The sequence below is a fragment of the Mesoplodon densirostris genome, chromosome 8 (genome assembly GCF_025265405.1).
Source record: "Mesoplodon densirostris isolate mMesDen1 chromosome 8, mMesDen1 primary haplotype, whole genome shotgun sequence".
NCBI classification, from domain to species: Eukaryota; Metazoa; Chordata; class Mammalia; order Artiodactyla; family Ziphiidae; genus Mesoplodon; species Mesoplodon densirostris.
The window spans coordinates 72064603-72084599 of NC_082668.1; the positions used below are offsets into that span (position 1 = coordinate 72064603).

At 40.9% G+C, this 19997-nt stretch overlaps 1 protein-coding gene across 1 annotated transcript in view; it reads right to left on the minus strand.

Annotated features, from left to right (window-relative positions):
* NEB (nebulin) overlaps positions 1 to 19997 on the minus strand; it is a 227823-nt gene that overhangs the window by 45540 nt on the left and 162286 nt on the right. The window contains exons 87-103 of the mRNA XM_060105956.1: positions 18211 to 18318; positions 15949 to 16062; positions 15436 to 15633; positions 14996 to 15100; positions 14250 to 14354; positions 13290 to 13397; positions 12105 to 12212; positions 10821 to 10928; positions 10161 to 10265; positions 9953 to 10057; positions 8839 to 8937; positions 8394 to 8504; positions 4549 to 4653; positions 3758 to 3862; positions 3022 to 3126; positions 584 to 688; positions 324 to 428 (exon numbers count right to left, since the gene is read on the minus strand). Of these exons, the coding sequence (XP_059961939.1) occupies positions 324 to 428; positions 584 to 688; positions 3022 to 3126; positions 3758 to 3862; positions 4549 to 4653; positions 8394 to 8504; positions 8839 to 8937; positions 9953 to 10057; positions 10161 to 10265; positions 10821 to 10928; positions 12105 to 12212; positions 13290 to 13397; positions 14250 to 14354; positions 14996 to 15100; positions 15436 to 15633; positions 15949 to 16062; positions 18211 to 18318 (1899 nt within the window). The remainder of the gene's footprint in view (positions 1 to 323; positions 429 to 583; positions 689 to 3021; positions 3127 to 3757; positions 3863 to 4548; positions 4654 to 8393; positions 8505 to 8838; positions 8938 to 9952; positions 10058 to 10160; positions 10266 to 10820; positions 10929 to 12104; positions 12213 to 13289; positions 13398 to 14249; positions 14355 to 14995; positions 15101 to 15435; positions 15634 to 15948; positions 16063 to 18210; positions 18319 to 19997) is intronic.

Sequence of the window (19997 nt, forward strand, 5' to 3'; positions counted from 1 at the left end):
ATGTGTCTTAATTACTTAATTGTCATGAAGTTGTCTCTTCAGTTGCTCAAAAATAGGTTATCATTTACATGAAATATATCACTTCCAGTCGTGTATTATGATGTAACACATTTAGAAGAAAAATCCGGTTTATAAATTTGAATATATTTTTCTGTCTCCTGAGTTGAAGCTCACTTATTTAGCAATGAGCTTTATGACTTAAACATCCATACACAAGAGCTAAAATTTAGTCAAGTATTTAATCAGTTTTTATGCAGTGTTTGATTTTGTTGTCATGTGGACATATTAATTTATATGTAAAAATAGAAGATTTCAAGACTCACATCACTGACTGCATCAGTGACTGCTCGATGACGGAAATGCTCAGGGTGATCAGGAATGGACTTCCAGATTCCCAGCTGGCTCATGTAGTTCGCCTTGTATTTTATCTGTGGTAAAAGCACAAAGACAGCTTTAACGTCTTACCCAAATTTAATGTAAAAAAGTCCATTTGTCTCCAGAGAGTTTTAGGAAAGGGAGGATACTTTTAAAAATTATGGTGGGTTACTGAGCCCAACACAAGTAGAAATATATAGGAGCGTACTTTACTGATGTGGTCTGTGACTTTGCGATGATAAATGATGTCTAGAGCATCCTTCACAGTGCGGTATTTCCCTTTGGTCTTTTGAAATGTTTCTTTATAGCGTAGCTGGAAAGAGGAAAAGCACATGGATTATGAAGAACTACCAAGTTAAATAACTAAGCTCTTTTAACCTTGAACTCTCCTGAGCCTTATCTCTTATGTTTTCCCTTGAAAAAATTTGGAGAGATTAAAAACCTCTTTCACATCCTGGAAGAGAAAAAGGACATTCGGAGAAAACTAAAGAAATCTGCATAAAGTGTGGAGTTTAGTTAATAATAATGTATCAATATTGATTTGTGACAAATGTCCCATGGTATTGTAGGGTGGTAACAACAAGGGAAACTGGGTATAGGCTATTTGGGAACTCCCTGTACTATCGCTGCAACTTTCCTGTAAATCTAAAACTACTTAAAATAAAAAGTTTATTTAAACGTAAAACAAGCAGACAAAAAGCTCATTTGGGAGGAGAAAAAAAAAAAAGCATAACTTTGTTGAGCCCAAGACACACTAATGTACGTGGAAAAAGGAGAAAGATTTAGTTTCTAACTCCTGGTATTAAAATGCCTTTTCCATGGAGCAGTCCTAAAATTTTATTCCATTTCAATCTTTATCTTTGTGGTATTTCAAAAGTCAACAGCTCTGACCTTAACCTAAGAATATCATAGAAGATTCATCTCATCTACACAAAATGAGTACTTCTCTGAGCACTCTGTTTTCAATCTCGAACAAATCTTTTCTTTTTGGGTAGCTGAGCAAACACATAGTGAAGGAGGCCTTTAACTTTAACTTTGTTTTTCAGATGGGTAATCTAAGATCCTTTAGCTCTACCTGTGGGGATAGCCACGGTAGATAGGCTAAATTTAATGCCACATACCAGCTGGACTATTTCAAAGGTTAGAGTTACCAGTATTGGTACTGACAAAGCCCTGGGGATAGAGCTGTCCAGTGGCGTATAATGAGCTCCAGGGGCCAATTTCACTTTGTGGACATCCCTGAGAAGTGGTGATGCAGAGCAAGCTTGGTTCAAATTAATATTCAACAGTAACCTTGAAGTGATAAAGATGGGGTTGTCACAAGAAGACAAAAACTATCCTAGCAAATAGATTTTGAGGGTAGCATATAATTTTTTCAGCTTATATTTTTAAGCAAACCGACATGGTCTTCTTCCAACTAGCAGACGCCTTTTAGCTGCAACTGAAAATTTCCGACAAAATTACGGAACTAAGATATTGTTCCAATTTGCTGTACACTTTCACAATTCTGCTTAGGGATTACTGTAACCACTTAAGATGCTTGAAATCCTAGAGCTATGTTGCTAAACTGAGGGTGAGGGGGTTGCTTTGAGCTTTTGGCTGGGTTAAGTCCCAACCAGTCCTCCAGTCCTCCAGAGATCCTGGTTCTGGTAATAGGTGCAATGCATTCATAATTGGGCTCTGGGACACAAAACTGGTAAGGACTGGCCATCTAACCGGGTTGATTCATTTCATATCTTCATTAACAGATAATCTCATTACCGTTGAAAGGCACTCTGTCCTTGATCACGTGGCATGGGAAATGAAAGTCTGTCCCTCTGAATTCTACAAACATGTCATTCACATGATTTAGGTGATCAAGAGAGGAGAGGAACAAACATTTTCTTTTTTTTTTTTTTTTTTTTTGCGGTATGCGGGCCTCTCACTGTTGTGGCCTCCCCCATTGCGGAGCACAGGCTCCGGACGCGCAGGCTCCGGACGCGCAGGCTCAGCGGCCATGGCTCACGAGCCCAGCCGCTCCGCGGCATATGGGATCCTCCCAGACCGGGGCACGAACCCGTATCCCCTGCATCGGCAGGCGGACTCTCAACCACTTGCGCCACCAGGGAGGCCCTGGAACAAACATTTTCTGAGTGTCAACTAAGAGCCCTGCACTGTGCTAGAAACGTGTATCTGTTATCTTGTTTAGTCTAATTTAATTATCACAATTCTTATCCTCATCTCGCATACAAGAAAAGAGGATCCAAAGAATTAGGTAAATTATATGGAGTCATACAGCAGGCAAATCACAGCATCAGGATTTGAAACCGTGTTTGGCTGTTTCCAAGAACAACATTTTATGGATAAGCAACATCAAGTATCCCTAGGAAATGCCACCAAAGAATTAGAAGAAGGGTCATATCTTTGCTTGGAAGAGCAATGAGAAAAGCGGTAGGTTTTCAGCATCTCTCAGCATTATTCTTAATGACTTTGCCAAATGGTATTGTTTGTGCCTGTCTGTTTGGCTTTTGTGTTTTTGTTTCTTTCCTGATCTGTACTGTGGGCCAGGACTTTGAATTATGGATATGACTGTAATATCTTATGCTTCTTAGGTGTTTCCACTTCAGCTGCCCCATCACAATGAAGAAAGAAGGGAGGGATGCATACATCACTGGCATTCCAGTAAGCCTTCTTGGCTCTGATGAGGATTGGCGTATCTGGAACTGGAGTGTACTTGTCCTTCATCTTTTCATATTGAATTTTGTACTTTTTCTAAGAAATAAAGATGGAAGAGAGAGAAATTTAAGTTCAAGTGTTTTCATCCCTCCCAATTCACAACCATGGAACAGATCCAGCCTAGGGACACACTGGATCATGCTCGTTAAGAGAATAGCTCTGCCTTCTGTTTCTTGATGCTGTTGAGCACAACTTATAGAAATGAGCTCTCTAATCAGAGGCAGCAGGTGAAGGTTTTTTTTTAATTAATTAAATTTATTTATTTATTTTTATCTTGGCCACGCTGCATATCTTATGGGATCTCAGTTCATCACCAGGGATTGAACCCAGGACATTGCAGTGAACGAATCCTAACCACTAGACCACCAGGGAACTCCCAGCAGGTGAAGGTTTTAGCAAAGGACTTGTTTCTTTTTTTTTTTTTTTTTTGCGGTACGCGGGCCTCTCACTGTTGTGGCCTCTTCCATCGCAGAGCACAGGTTCCGGACACGCAGGCCCAGCGGCCATGGCTCACGGGCTCAGCCACTCTGCAGCATGTGGGATCCTCCTGGACCGGGGCACGAACCCGTGTGCCCTGCATCAGCAGGCAAACTCTCAACCACTGCGCCACCAGGGAAGCCCAGGATTTGTTTCTTTAGCTCAGTGCCTGGGTGAATTCCCAACTTACCTCACTGACCATGTCCTTCACGTCTTTAGCATGCTTCAAGGCTGTGGTCTGGTTTCCAGCATGATGATGTGGTCTCTCTTTGGTGGCAAGTTCAACATACAGATACTAAATGATAATAGGCACAACATTATAAATCAACTATATGCCAATAAGAATTAAAAACAAAGAATAGGGATCAGATGTTACAGAGATAAAACACCCCTTATTTAGTATTCAGTCCTCTTTACTCATTTCTAACCCTAAGATGGGAGGGCAGTGTCTACTTGTCCTGATTCTTTGTTGTTGTTGTTGTTAGGTGTGTTTCTGTTTGTTTCTCCCTCTGTCTCACATTAGGAAACACATATACATGCTCCAGTCATCTAACATTCCTGCTGCTGAGTATGGTCTAGTCTAAATCCATGTGATAAAAAATGCTAATAGAAGAATGAGAGGATTCTGATAGTCTTCAACATATTCTTTTTTTCATTTTTGCCTGAATTGTGGTTTCATTTATCTGTGGACAAAATATAGGTCCTATGGAATGAATTAAAAAATTTATTTTCACCACCTGGAATCCACACACCACTCATCCAATGACTAAAGTTGTATAGAACTTAGAAGACATGGCATTACCTGCTCATGTAAAACATACCATAGTGAAGACAGCCCCAAAGAAAACAGCTTCTTGAAGTTAAAGGGCATGAGGCTGCATCAGGACGGCCAAGTGTGAGGGTCTGCTACTGACAGGAGTGGTCAGGCACACAGAACCACCCCCTGTGGCAGGTTTATGGATCTTCATGTGTGAAGGTTACCTGACTCTGAAGCTTCTGCCCTCGCTTGGCTCTTATAAGATCAGGAGTATCAGGAACTGAAGTGAAGATTGACTTCTGCTTCTTGCCTGCAGCTCTGTACACCAGCTGGACATAAAACAGTCATAACCATCATTTCTGCTTCATTGACACATTCTATGCTCTGCAGATGCCTTTATTGCTTACTTCAGAGAAAAAGCAGGGCCTCTCCCACTGCAACAATCTCAGTTTCTGTCCAATAAACCAATACATTTTTTTAACCTCCTTAGCCTTCCTTTTCTTTTTTTCCTTGTATCAAAATTAGAGACTTTCTGCAGCCTGTCCAAGTTCCAAGCCACCTGCTGTGTTCTTGTTCCCTTCTCACCTGTCCCTTCTAGGACCGTGTTCTAGCAGTTACCCTCTGCCTCTCTATATCTTCAACCCTCCCAGTGTTCCAGCCCTCTCCCTTCTTCTGCAAACAGACCCAAGTCCCTCCCTTCATTAAGCCTTTTCCAAGTTCTGCCAATGACCTTTTTCCTTTCTTTCACAACCAAGCAAACTATCTGTTTTGCCTTTTTCTCTTTTGATTAATTTCACAAGGCAATAGTTTGGTTTCTACCTAACCACTCCAATGAAGTGAATTGCATTAAGACTACCACAAACAATTACAATTGCTACATCCTAGAATGCTTTTCTGCAGCAACTGTAACTGCTCAGCAATTTCATTCCTGAACTCTGTTCTCTGCCTTCCATTCCCCCATTCTCCCTTAGGTGGCCTCCCATCTTTCTAGGCACTCCTCGGCTTCCTTCTATAGTTCTGCACTCCCCCAAAGGCTGCTATTAGCTAGAGTTAAGGGTTGGCCCCTTTTACTGTATACATTCTCCTTGGTTAACCTCATCTCTACCCAGGACCTCAACCATCAATTTGAGGTTGATGGTTTTCAAATTTTGTTAAATGGTTCCTTGATATCCTAGTCATGCAGGCCAGAAACTTGGGGAGTCATCCTAGACCCCTTCTCCCTCATTCCCCCATCAAGATGGTCATGAATCCTGGGCTCCTAACTTTGTGATACTCCTTAAATCTGACCTTCTTCTCCTTTCCCACTGCCATGGCCCTAGTTCAGCCTCCTGTATTGTTTCTTTCTACACATCCTTAAGAGCCTCTAAACCACCTTCCCAAATCCTCTATTGGACACTTCACATGGCTTACCCATCTTTCACAAGCCCAAGAAAGAGATTTTCTTTGAGTTCAGATCTAATTAGATGTTAATGCTCAGATCTATCCTGCTCAGAAATAATTCATCAATGACTTTTCATCAAGTCCAAGATCATTAATATATCACCCACGAGTCTTCATAACCTGGCTTCTTCTATCCTATGTCTCCAGTCTCATTTCCCAACAGTCTTCTACACTCCCCATGTGATATTTGAAACTAGTCTCAGTTTCTAGAACTCATTATGGCCAATTTCCCATACTGTGCCTTCTACCTAGAATTTTGTTCCCACTCTTATCTGCCTGGAGAGCTCCTGGAGTCCATACTGTCTTGATCATTCCTATAGGATACCATTTATGATATTGATGTCTGTTTCTTCCCAGAGATTATGAGCCCATGGAATGCAGGAGCTCAGTTTTATCATTCTTTTATCACCTCATATTTAGATAGAAGATCTGAAAAACAGTAGTCCTCTAATAAATATTGAGGATATTTAATATAATGAGGTAAACGAGAAAGTCTAAATGGATAACAAATAAATCCTAATCACAGATAAAAATGCTGGTTGAACAGATAAAATGTAGGAAATAAATAATATGTATATACACATGTATGTACGTGTCCATTTCTTTACATGTAAATTATATATAAGTGCAAGTTGAAACAAAATATAGCTCTTCTGCTTAGGGCTGTTTTTGGTGTTACCAATGAAAGAAAGGAGATAAACAAAACAGAAATTTACTGTTTCTCCCAGGTTAAATTTTTGAATAAATCAAATCAACAAATCATAGAATTTTATGGCTAAAAGAAGCCCAAATCATTACCTAGTCCAATTCTCTAGCTCAGGAAATTAGGGTGTTAAAGTTGTGAATTAGAAAAAGTCACACAACAAATTGGAAGTAAATCTGGAACTAAGACCCACCTCTCCCATGCCATTTCTATGATTCCCTTTGAAGTGTATTTCCCCTGTACTTAGGTATGCATTGTTTATACTCCTTGGGACAACATCTCTGTTTCCTAGTACTACAGATATATATGTGTCAAGAATCTGCACAATTTAAAGATAAGTCAAAAGTCAATAACTTGAACTTTTGGCCATCAAACTTTTTACTAAGCCCGTGTTCCCAAACTCACCTGATCCTAAAACCCCCTTAGTAAGAACAGATTTGCAGGCTCTACCCCAGACCTTCTGAATCCAGGGTAGTAGCTCAAATCAGTATTTTCTCAAGCTCAGGTCATTCTACAGTGAGGCAAGTGTGAGAGAAATTGCACTACTAGAAAATATCTATTTTTCTTCCTCAGTGTTGTTGCATAATATGCACAAAATCCCAATAGGAATTGGGAAGAAGAGAAATTAAAGTTTTAGATAATTCTGAACCTAGACAGCTGAGAGAAGTAAAGGTAGTTCAAAAGATGCCAATAAACACTTTAAGTTACCAATTTTTATTTATTTAATTATTGGCTGGAGGAGAGATGTGATACTTTAAAGCAGTGGTTTCCAACACTGCTTGAATATTAGAATCATCTGTGAGGCAGCTGAAAATATGCACATGTCCAGACATAGAGAATCTAGTGTGGGGCTTGAGGCTGGAGCCCACTCAAGGGTAGTTTTAAAATATTTCAGAGATGATTCTGATACTTAGCCAGCGTGGAGAGGCACCTTTACTGAGAAGAAACCCCATACGCATTCCTATCTGAGTGCTAGCACTGGTTGAAATAACAGAGGGTAGTGCTCAGGAAAGCAAACGTGCTCAATGTAGCATTTGTAAGAGCTGAAGAATGAATCATCCTCTGCCCTGGCTCACTCCAAGTGTAGGAGGCTGCACATCTTCTCCACTGAGGGCAACGCCTGATTTGCCAAGGCTTCTTTAAGTCTAAGGACATAAGTGATCCCTAAACAGCAGCCATCAGAGTTATTAAGAATGGGGAATCAATGAAGTGGCCTGACAGCTTTATGGAGTCTGATAACTGAGTCCACAAGACAAACTGAGTTGAATGAGGATGGCCCACTGACCTATAATAGGAGCAACCATTTACATTTGTGGGGTGCCCTTACCTTTAGAAAGCACATTTCGTCCTTGGCAAACACGGACATCTGTTATGGCCAAAGCACTATAGGATACACATCTAAATAAGATGGGGGGCCAACCCTCAAGGGACCAACATAGGTGAGAGGATCAGATCTATGCACAACTAATGGCAATAAATCAGGAGCCTGGGTGCCAGGTGGGGCAGATGAAAATGAAACTAAGTTGTTTGGAATTTCCTGAGTGGGCAGCAGAGCAGAGAGCCATTGAAAAACTTTTCAAATTGCACTGCCATGATTAGGGTTCCTGACAGCAGGAATTAATGAGAGAGAAATTTTTGAAATAAATTCAGTTTGGAGACAACAATAGTGTAAGACAGAAGGCCTCTCTAATCTATAAAATCATGTAAACTCTCAGCTGTCTTAGTCATAGGTAGGGCAAGTATCAGTAGCCTCATCTTATTAAAAAGGGACAAAATAAGTAAATTGAGGCAAAGTGAGGTCAACTGACTTGTTTAGACAGGGTGGCCACTCTGTAATTAAAGGCAGAGGGAGATTTTGGCCCAATATAATTACCTAAAAAAAGATCGCTAGAGGAAGGAGGCCCTTGTGGTGACAGGGTTACTTACTTCACTCAGATGTGTCTTCAATTCCTGCACTTTTCTGTATTCTGGAGTGTCAAGCACCACTTTGTATTTGTCTCGCATCTTCCTTGCATTATCGGTGTACAGGTAATTAGACTTAAAAAAAACAGCAATGGAAATACAAGTTGATTAATCACTTCAGGAATTGCATGTCATGGTCACATGTTGTCTTTCAAATAGCTGGCATGTGCAAGCCTCACTGACCCTCCCTGTGTCCTGGAGGTCTTCCCAAGCAGGACCAAAAATAACCATCATTTAACTAAGCTCATTACCTTTTTTAGGAAGCACAGATCATCTTGAGTGGGTCATGACTTGCTCAGTGAGTTAATGGCAAATTTCCCCTTAACAGAAGCTACAGACAAAGATTCCTTCTGCCCAGCTTTGTGAAGCTGTGCAGGAGGAGCTGCGTGTTGGGACGGTGTGCACTCACCCAGAGCTTCCGCAGGTGCCGGGAGCGGACCATGTCAGGAGTGTCATACAGGAAGCAGCCCAGTCCCCTCAGGATCTGCAAGTCTTCTTTGTATTTAATCTGTGTCACAAACATAGAAATATAGCTGGTCATGAGCAAATATAAATCAAGAACAAATAAGACAGAGCAGTGATACTTTTTTAGTGATGGATCTTTCATTTTGGTTCAACACATCCACCCTGTACTCTGAGTTTGCTTGAACTCAAATAAGTCATAGGTTTAAAAAAATTTTTTTAACTTATTTATTTATTTATTTTTGGTTGCATTGGGTCTTTGTTGCTGCACTCAGGCTTTCTCTAGTTGCGGTGAGCAGGGGGTACTCTTTGTTGTAGTGTGTGGGCTTCTCATTGTGGTGGCTTCTCTTATTGTGGAGCATGGGCTCTAGGCGCGCGGGCTTCAGTAGTTGTGGCACATGGGCTCAGTTGTTGTGGCTCATGGGCTCTAGAGTGCAGGCTCAGTAGTTGTGACACATGGGCTTAGTTGCTCTGCAGCATATGGGATCTTCCCAGACCAGGGCTCGAACCCGAGTCCCCTGCATTGGCAGGTGGATTCTTAACCACTGCGCCACCAGGGAAGTCCCGCAGGTTTTTAAAATTTAAATTGCTAACCCTGAACTGAGAAGAGGATATGGCTATTATTTTATTATTATATGGATGAAAAATACCATAGATTAAATGGAGTGGTATTTTTATGAGAAGTAAACATACAAGGAGAAAAGAAAAACTTCAGCAGGAAGTAGCTAAAGTGGGTGGGAGCAGGGGTGAGTAGGAGAAAGATACTAAACATGACCTGGACAGAGGCCACTTGGAGTGAGGAGCTGGTAATGATTTGTTGTTGAATGTAGAATGGTGGTCAGCCATTCTTGTATCTCCCAAGTGGTCCTCTTACTACTATTTCCATAGCTGGAGAAATATGGGGTCCTGCTTCCACACTGCTTTACCTCCAAGTTCTACACTCAGTTTAGAAGTTTACTCAATGCAAAAGGCTGCTCAAAGACTGATTGGCTTACATGCTGCTGAGAGCAAGCCTGCCTCTTGGTAAGAGTCTTCCAGAAAGACCCGTATGAGATGCTTACATCACTGGTGATGTCTCCCACGTAGCGGCAATGGAGCACTTGGGGTGTGAATGGCAGAGAGATCATCTGGCCTTGCATCTTGAAGAAGTCTGATTTGTAAATCAACTACAGGGAATAAAATGCCCATAAACACATAAATTAGAGACCGAATGGTTGACATTCATCCCTGGGTTCCATGGCCTCCCCTCTCTCCTAAGAAAATACCCACCTCGCTGACAGCCTCTTGTGTCTTCCTGACTTGGCGGATTTCAGGCGTGTCGGGAGTTGTGTGGATCTTGTCTTTCAGTGTGTGGTACAACTGTCGATACAGTCTCTACATTGGAGGGAAAACCATTCCAGATGGTTAGTGTAGGATGATGAGGGCATCTATACACTAATCAACAATCAAATATTGTACATATTTAAAGAGCCATGAGAAGTGAGATTAAGGATACAGAAAATGATTGAAATTAGAAAAAATAGAAAGTGATATTTATTTTGTTTGGGTGAAGAATTCTGAGCACAGTCTTTCCACTTTCTATCAGATGGCTGGATAGTAGGGTTAGATATTCAGACCAATAGTCTATGTAGAAAACCAGGTTCATGAGTCAGACTAACATGCAACCTTACTAAAGATTTTTGAATACAAATGTCAAAAGAAGGAATCAATTTGCATTATAGTCTATGGATGGGGTAGGTCTCTACAATGGCATTACCAAAATAAAAAAAAACATTGCCACAGGATATCAGTATCAAAATGGTGAAAAAAAGGATCTCCTTACTCCTTTCTGATGTGTAAGTTTATAGCTGAAATACAATTAATTCTTAATGCATTTCAAACAAAGCCATGGTCTTTGAAACTCCTCCACAAAATTAACATTTACAGTACCTCGCTGGTAACGTTGTTGACCCTTCGGACATTGACAAATGGGACGTCATTGGGTCCAAGGGTATACCCACTTGCCTTCATGTGTTCATAAACTTCTTTGTACTTGAACTGCAGACGCAAAGTGAGAATGAGGTCACTGATGGGTGAACAGAGAGTAAGCGTCACATTTCTCAAATGGAAAAGGGCGGTTGCTTTCATTTGAAAATTACTCTCTAAGCATTAAGTATGAAAAAAAGTCACTGACAAAATTTTTGTAATAATCTGAGTCTTGAAAATTATTTGTTGGCTAATAAAGCCAGGTCCAGAAAGGAATACAACTCAGGGTTGCCTAGATTAAATCTGTTTGTAAGTAGGTATGCAAAATGCAAGAAAAACCTGTATTTTTAGTCCCAATATGGCTAGGAAATTAAGAAATGCAAAGCAGAAACAAGAGACTAATTGTAAGACTGATGGATGAATGGCTTTATAGACTATTTAAAAAATGATGTTAGAAGATTAAGTCTGTGACTCTGCTTTGGAAACCATATTATTGGGCCACAGACTATGGGACTTTGCTGGTCAGCAGGTTTGATTCCCAGGACTCTGGAGGGCAATGTGGAATGAAGAGCTCATTCTTCAGCTGATGGTTGGTTTGTGGGTATGACCTGAAGGCCAGAGTCACTGGGATAGCCTACGCTTCTTCAGGCCTTGTTCATCAAGTCCGAACCTGACACTAGTGGGAAAGGTTGGTATCAGAGCTAATGCCTGGGCAATGCTCTCAGGTAGTGAGAGTCTAACTATCCCTCTGAGATTTCTATGAAATGGGCACAGAGGGTAAGTAGTGGGGCACGTATCAGAGCCTTTCCTTTCAAAGGAACACGCGGTGATGTTGTATCTTCTGCAATGAAATGTTGCAGAAGGAAGACAACACTATCGCTACACAGCAGTAGTGCATGTGTGAAGTTGCATTTCCAGTAGATGGCTTGGGATAGTTCAGGATGCTTCCGTGCCAAGGCCAAAAGAAGTAGAGGCATCATGGCAGCCACGATCCCTAAGCCAAGGTAACTGAGTGATGCAGATACAACCCCATGAAGATCCTACGCTAACCCACTGGGCTACCCAGGCACTGCCTAATTGCAGGAGCAGCACCCCTAGAAAACACATGGTCTCCCCTTCGCTGCTCCCATCATTGTATCATGTTGAAACTTCAGGGTGTGATTAGGGGGATGAGAATAAACTATTAACAAATATTAGCGTCCCCCTGCCCACTTTAAGCCCCATCTTAATGAAGAGGAGACCACTCACATAGCTGCTCATGTATCGGGTGTCCTTGGTGTGTTTGAAGTGAGGGGTGTCAACCGGAAGCCTATATCCAGTGGGCAGGGAGTGCAGGCCAGCTCTTCGGTACAGGTGCTGCAGGGATAAAGAAGAGCAGGTTAAATGAGAGCTACATCAAATGACTGATCTAAGTTAAACAAGTCAGATCCAGGTTTTCAATTTGATACTTAGTGTACTTACACTCACTGAATTGATTTCAAGAAGAAATTAACTAAATTCTATGAGTCAAACAATGAATCAAATTACTCTTAACATATTGCTTTCAAAAAAAGAGCAATGAGTGAAGGGGTTTATAGAAAGTAATCCTCTGTGTTTCTAAACATATGCCTGGTTGACTGCATGGCAACCGGCAAGAATTTGGGAAAAGTAAATAGGTACCCAGTGCCACCTCTGTGGTTAACCCTACCCTTAGCTGATATTCAAGCCATCACCAATCCCCGAGATAGTCATAATTATAAGATGCATCTTTGGAAGCCCCAGGGCCCCATAAATACAGTGTCTTGATGTTAGGTTGTCAGGTCAGGAGGCTCATATTCCTGGCAGGAGGAGGAAAGGAGTTTCTATCTGTGATTTGAAATAGTCTGTCTCTCGGGGGAGCTAAAGGAATAAGAATAGTATTTAAAATATTAAAAACCAAATTACTTTTAACATTCAGTATAGGATAGTAGCATTAAAGGTGAGACCAAAGTAGCACCACCAGATAACAAAGAACAGGGATATTAAATATGTGAGTGGAATCTAGTTTCCTTCTCTTCTGAATTCCAACAGCAATTTCTAGCTTTATCTCTTATTGTACTGAATAAATAGTCTTTTATGAGTATCTGCCTTGTCTTTGTCATCTTGTCTTGGATTTTAAGCTTTTTGAGAGCAGAGATAGTAGACTGACCCTGTTCTATGTAACTTCTATGCAAGCATTGCTCCAAAAATGCCCACTGCTTGCTCTCAGCCAAGAGGGAAGACAAGCAGTGCACTGTTTTTTGTTTTGTTTTGCTTAGCTCATGTGAATGAAACAGCCTTTACAATTTACAAGGTCAGGATGTAAACTGTAAAGGCTGAGGATGCCCAAGCCAAGGCCACTTCTACAGAGGCCTGGCCCTCATCAGCTGAGTCCTGGATTTCTGCTGGGCACTCTGTCCAGGTCTCATTTCTCACCTCACTCTGGAGCTTGTGTGCATGAAGGGCCCGGTCCAGATCCACAGTTTTTGTGGTTGGAGCCACTTTGCCTCTGACGCTGTGTATGTAGTCATGGTGGTAGACGGCCTGGGTGCAGAGAGAAGCAGAGTGAGCTGAGTGGACTACGGCAGCAGGGTTAGAAAGAAGCAAAGTAAACGCAAACCCAAGTCTCCTATTATAAAAAATAATAGCCTGCTCCCCTTTGACTTGGGAACTCTATCTCATATACTGTGCTTTGTCCACCAGGACCACAGCCAGGGTATATGGACCTCACACTGAAAAATCAGTGGAAGAGTCAACTCAGGTACAAGAAGAGGAAGAGTGGGTATTTTACCACTACCTATTCCAAAAGAGTAAGTTTTCACATCCTGACTCATTGGTGGGAGTTAATATTTGCTTATTAACCTTTGGGGTTAATAAAAAAAAATGGGCAGCCTGCCCTGTGTCACTGTGCCATCACAGGGGGTGCTTTCTATCCACTTTCTACTCATCTGCATAAGGATGCTGAGGCTTGGGGGATTAAGAGCTTCTCTCAAGCCTCACTGCTTATGCGTGGTAGAGGCCACATCTGTAACTGCAGAGACCTTCCCCTCCTCATCCTACCATACTGAGCACTAATGTATTAGAAGGCTGATTCTACGAGGCATAAACCATTGCTTACGACACAAGGATACAAAAGTAACCTTGGAAGCTCTAAAAGCTTTTTAAATCCATGGATTTCATAGATTTGGATCACTTACAAGGCCGCCCCAGGAAACTGATGGAACATATCAGGTTTTAGGAAATAAGAGCAGACTCTTAAGTACTTTCTAAGGCACCAACTCTGGTTTCCCACTGAGAAAAGGCCTGGCCTTGCCCTACTTTGGTTTTTCCCACTTCTGCTGGAGCAGTGGCCCTGCCTTTACTCTCCCGGCAGTAACCTTCCCAGTGGGCACTTACGTCACTTAGTTGTTTCCCACTTTTGACAGCCTGAACATAGATGGGAGTGTCAGTAACCAACTTGTAGTTATTCCTTGTTTTCTGCACGTGAGCTTTGTACTTGATCTGCCGAAAGGAAGAAAATAAGCCTGTGTTAGACCATTCATTATATTAGAAATTGCTGGTTTTCACAGAGGGTTTGGTTGCTTTTAACTCATGGCATTTACATACATTAGCCCTTATTCAACAGACTAACATGCACTTGAATTTTATAACAATCGGCGTAATCAATGCTTACAGTCACATGGATCTTTTTGAGTCTTCTAGGAGGCTTGACAACTGCTTTCCTAGGAATGTTTAAGCTTTCTTCCTGAAATCTTGATTATAGTATTATTTTGCCTAGCTAATCCTCTTTACAAATAGACCCCATCTATAACATCAAAGACTCCTAACAAATGAGTTTTTTCTCATGAGGATTATGTGTGCAGTAATACATCCAGAATAGTTCAGACGGTGGCGAGAAGAGCCAGGGGTCCCTTCTCCACCAGAGGACAGTGGGACAGCTCATCTGCACTGTTTGCACTCCTGAGAAATGGGCGCTCTGCTCCTCAGCATCTTCTTCCAGCTCAGCCATCCTCAGCACCACTTGAGACGCAGCTAGGTGTGACAGTGTCTATACTTTACATACTCTCTCCTTGACGGTAGACTACACAGAGAAGGAAACATACTTTAAAGAGCTAAAAAAACAAAAAACAAGGCAAACTCACATCATTGCGTAGATCATAAGCATGCTTGGCGTGGAGAATCTCAGGAGTGTCCCAGATGTAGCAACCGATGCCTTTCAGCCAGTTGAGATCATCCTTGTACACAATCTAGGGGATTGCATCAGATGGAGGGGGTCAGAAAAAGAAAACTGTACTGTAACTTTAACACCAAAGACATGGACACCCTCCAGACCCAGGATGACCTTGTGGAACGAAAAGCAAGACATTATGCCCTGAGGCCATGGGTGTCCTGGAGACAACAGCATAGAGAGCCCTGCTTCCAGGGATGGCCCCAAATTCCTGACAGACCTATGGTGTATAGAAAAGCAATACTGGAAGAGGGCTGAGCTGAAGAACCAGGTGAAGAATGAGGTGAGTCAGTCTCTCTTCAGGGTGGGCGTATGGGCCTGGGGAGGAGAGATCTTCATAAGCAATGGGCTTACATCGCTGATCTCGTCTGTGACCTTCCTGACGTGACTGTTGATTTGCAAGTCGGGATGGCAAATCCACTCGTGGAGGTGAAGGCGGTAATCGATCTCGCTGATTTTCTTCTGAGAATCCTTAGCGGTAACCATCTCTACCATGTCGGGCACCACGTGGATTTTCATCTTGTTCTTCTCATAAACTGATCTGTACAGGCGCTGTGAAGATAATGTAACATGCCAGTTACACAGGGAATTACGCAAGGAATCATGGCGGTATGTGCCTTTCTTAGACACCAGAGAGGTCAGGGGAACCAATTTACAGCAGTTGGTTGGGGGCAGGGTGGGGACTCAAAGTTTCTGACACTTTCTACAGATTGTGGCAGTGGGGGAAGCAGTATGGACTGAAAGAACACTTAGCTTCCTCACACGTGCATGGTCAACGCCATACGCGTTGTTGAACAGAACATGTTCTGATTTATAGTTCGTGGCTCCGTTACTTGACTTTTGAAGCCAGCCTTTGGGGTCACTTACGTCGATGTTAAACTTGCCAACTCGGAGGCACCGTGCCGTGTTCAGATCATCTTCAACAGTTTTGGGTAAAGTATAAAGAGCTTTGAACTTTTCATATTCTTCCCGATATTTGTTCTATAGAGAGAAAATACAAAGGAAGAAACACAGTTTTGAAGAGTAATGGATCTGAATTGTTAAAAACGCATGAGACTTAACAGAAGGACCCGACTCTAAGATGGGCCACCTTGGGGTCAGCACTTCTCTAAGCTTGTTTCCTTCTCTGTGGCCACAGGCAGAGGTGGCACAGTGCCTGCCTCCAGATTACCTGAGGATTAGAGCAGACTGTGTGTAAATGTTCATTAGGTACCAGTTTTAAAACCCCTGTACCAATACTGGTACTTCTACTGTTACCACAACTACTTTTAAAGATGATGTAAATTTTAAATGATCTCTTTTGTGATATTGGTTTTGTTTTTCTTAACCATAAGTGAAAGATGAAAAATGTACTCAGGAATTTCTTTCTTTTTAAATAACTGACAAGCCTGATGCTTAAGAGACTCAATACTTGAATTTCAGTTTCTACAAGGTTTTCCAAAAATACAGTGCAACTAACTTCTATGGGAAAACCAACGTCTAGTTCTTAAGCCATATTGCCTATTAATTAATCCTTCATGATTTCATGAATTAGGAAGTAAGGCCCTTACAGAGGCTGAGATCCAATCTCCTAGCACATAATAAAATAACAATTCTCTCACAACTCAGAGACCCACATCTCAGTAAAAAAAAAAAAAAAAAGAAGAAGAAGAAAGGAAAGATGGGAGTATATATGTATATATATACAGAACTCCAGTAAACCCCTTCACTGACTGGAAACTAAACAAAATTCCCATCAGAATTTTCCATAACATTAGTTCACATACTCCTTACATCTAAGCTATTCTTCAATTATAAAGAAGATAGTATTCTGTGATTTTTTTCATGACTAAAGGAAAAAGTCTTTGCTGAACTTTCTGAATCCTATTTACAAAAATCCTCTTCCCAAATGGAAAGCTTGCTCCTTTGGGCTAGTCTGTTTGCAATCTTCCAAATAGAGTTGGCTCTGGGAAAAATCATATAGATTTAACTTTTCCTCTGGGTAAAAATTAAATTAATTCCATACATTGTCTAACAAAGTCTTTTTCTAAACTATGACTCTCTAGGACCATTAAACAGTAGTGGAATCAGTTTCCTGGGTCATTAGCATTTAAGTGAAGAGAATAGAATTGAAAGATCAGGATGCACTGCCTTTAGTGTAGCGATAAGTACTCTTCTGTAAAATGCTTATATCAGAAGGCACTCACAAAAACTTCAGTTGTGTGTGTGTGTGTGTGTGTGTGTTGACTTGCAGTACAAAATAAATCTCTCAGTGTGGGTCATGGTCAAAAAAAAAAGATTTGAGAAATACTGGTCTAAAGTGTTACATAAAATGTTCATAATTAAGAAGTAAATGTCTCTAATAGAAGTAAAGTTTCTGAAAGAGAATTAGGCTTATTAGAACTGCAGTGAAGGTTATAGGGAATTTTACAATAAAAAGTTTTACTTAAGAACATATTAGGCATAAAGGGTTAAAAGTGCTAAGATTTTATACTATACTATATTTAAACAGCTCATGTGATTTCGGATTTTAAAAAAATTACGTCTATACCTAAGAAAAGTTCTGTTTTAAAAAAATTGAATTTCAAGATTTTAAAATTTTTATATTTCATAGTGATAAAGATAATGATTTACTTTTAAATCATGTATTTGGGTCTGGTGCAATAACTAGTTCCCACATTCACTATTTTTAAGGGTACAATTTATTTATTTTTTATTTTTTTAATTAATTTTTATTGAAGTTTAGTTGATTTACAATGTTGTGTTAGTTTCTGCTGTACATCACTGGTTTATTTTTTATAGCAATGTCCACATAATTCTATTGGAAAAGAGTATTTTGTGTGGCATGTTATGTCCTCTACCTATTCCCATTTCTGGCTAAAATAGAGTGTATCCATGCATGTCATTTCCAGGCAGGCAGCCTAAAAGGTCACATCGTTGTCCTTCATGTAAGTGTCTGTGACTCTCTCTGGACTTCAGGGCCCTTGAGAGGAAGCATAAGTGCACAAACTTTGTGATGACAAAGTGTCTGGAGTTATTTGCTGGTGTGCAACACAGGCAACACAGGAATCAGCCAGAAACATTTAGGAAGTGGAGGGCAGGGAAGAGTAAAGGGTGGTGGGAAGGTTATCATATCTGTACTTGACTTACATGGCTGGCCAGATCCTTCTGGTTCTTGACGTGTGTCAGGGACATGGTGTTGGAAGGCAGGATATAGCTGGTGGCTTTCACTCTATCCCAGGCCTCCTTGTACAGGTTCTATAGGGGTTAAAAATCTTCTTGTGAACACAGAAAAATGCAATCTGGCTAGCTTCCAGCAGTGGATTTTTCCTCTGTTTTTGTCCTTCTCAGACATTTCCTAGCAATCCCCAGATCTTCTCACTCTGTAGGAGCCAAGTACTCCTAAGTGAATAACGGGTTTAATGTCATGACCATAATTTCAGAGTCCATTATTTTGTTCTCTACCATAGCACTTATCACAGTTTGGCAGTTATCAGAGGTTTCAATACAATATTCATTCCCTCATAGGTCTAGGATTCCTGGAGGATGAAAACCACTAACATTAAAATATATATGAATATATATATATATATATATTAAAAAAGATTAAAAAAATGTTTCCACTTCTAGGTATTTATTTACTCAGGAGAAATAAAAAGTTATGGACACACAGAACCTATATGCAAATGTGTATAGCAGCTTTATTCATAATTGTCAAAAACTGGACACAACTCAGATGTCCTTCAGCTGTGAATGGAAAAGCAAACTGTGGTTTGGAATATATATTTTTTTGCTATAAAAAGGATAAACTACTGATTTAGGCAGCAATGTGCATAATACATAAATGCATTTTGCTAAGAGAAAGAAGCCAGACCTAACGGCTACATATCATATACTGTGATCACATTTATGTGACACTCTGGAAAAGGTAAAACTATAGGGACAGAAAACAGCTCTGTGGATGCCAGGGGAGAGGAGAGGGGCAGCAAAGGGACAATGTGGAGGTAATACAGAATTTTTCTGTATTTTGACTATAATGGTGAAAACATGACTCTATGCATTTGTCATAAGCCACAGTACTACATACCACAGAGTGAAATTTACTGTATGCAAATTAAAACAACCAACCAAAGAATCAGCCAGAATGGAGGAGGTGACTAAAATGGAATACAAACTGTAGCAAATAAATCTGATTGTAATACAAATGTATAACAAGACTACAGTGAAGGAAGTGGTGAAGAAAACAACTGAGTTAAGTAAATTTGGAAAATGGTAACTTGACTGGATACTCTAAGGCTATAGGCAAATATAACTGCACACAAAATACCCTACTCTAGGGCTCCCCTGGTGGCGCAGTGGTTAAGAATCCACCTGTCAAGGCAGGGGACATGGGTTCAACCCCTGGTCCTGGAAGATCCCACATGCTGCGAAGCAACTAAGCCTGTGCGCCACAACTACTGAGCCTGAGCTCTAGAGCCCATGGGCCACAACTACTGAGCCCATGTGCCACAACTACTGAAGCCCGTGCGCCTAGAGCCCGTGCTCCGCAACAAGGGAAACCACCACAATGAGAAGCCCGTGCACCATAACGAAGGGTAGCCCCTGCTCTCCACAACTAGAGAAAGCCCACACATAGCAACAAAGACCCAACGCAGCCAAAAATAAATAAATAAATAAATTTATTTTTTAAAAAAACCCTACTCTAGTTAGTAAATTTGTTTCTCACAGGAGTGTGTTAGAGATTCTGAAAATACTTTATGTGGATACAAGGGTTGCACACATAAGTAGATATATCATAGATTATGAGAGGCAGGCTTTTCACTGGAAAGGAAATAGAAAGTCACAAGTTGGAAAAATAAGTTACACATAAGGAAAGGGTGAAGGATAGAATGAACCCTGTGGTGTTGAACTGCATTGAAGGTATCAGTATGAACTCA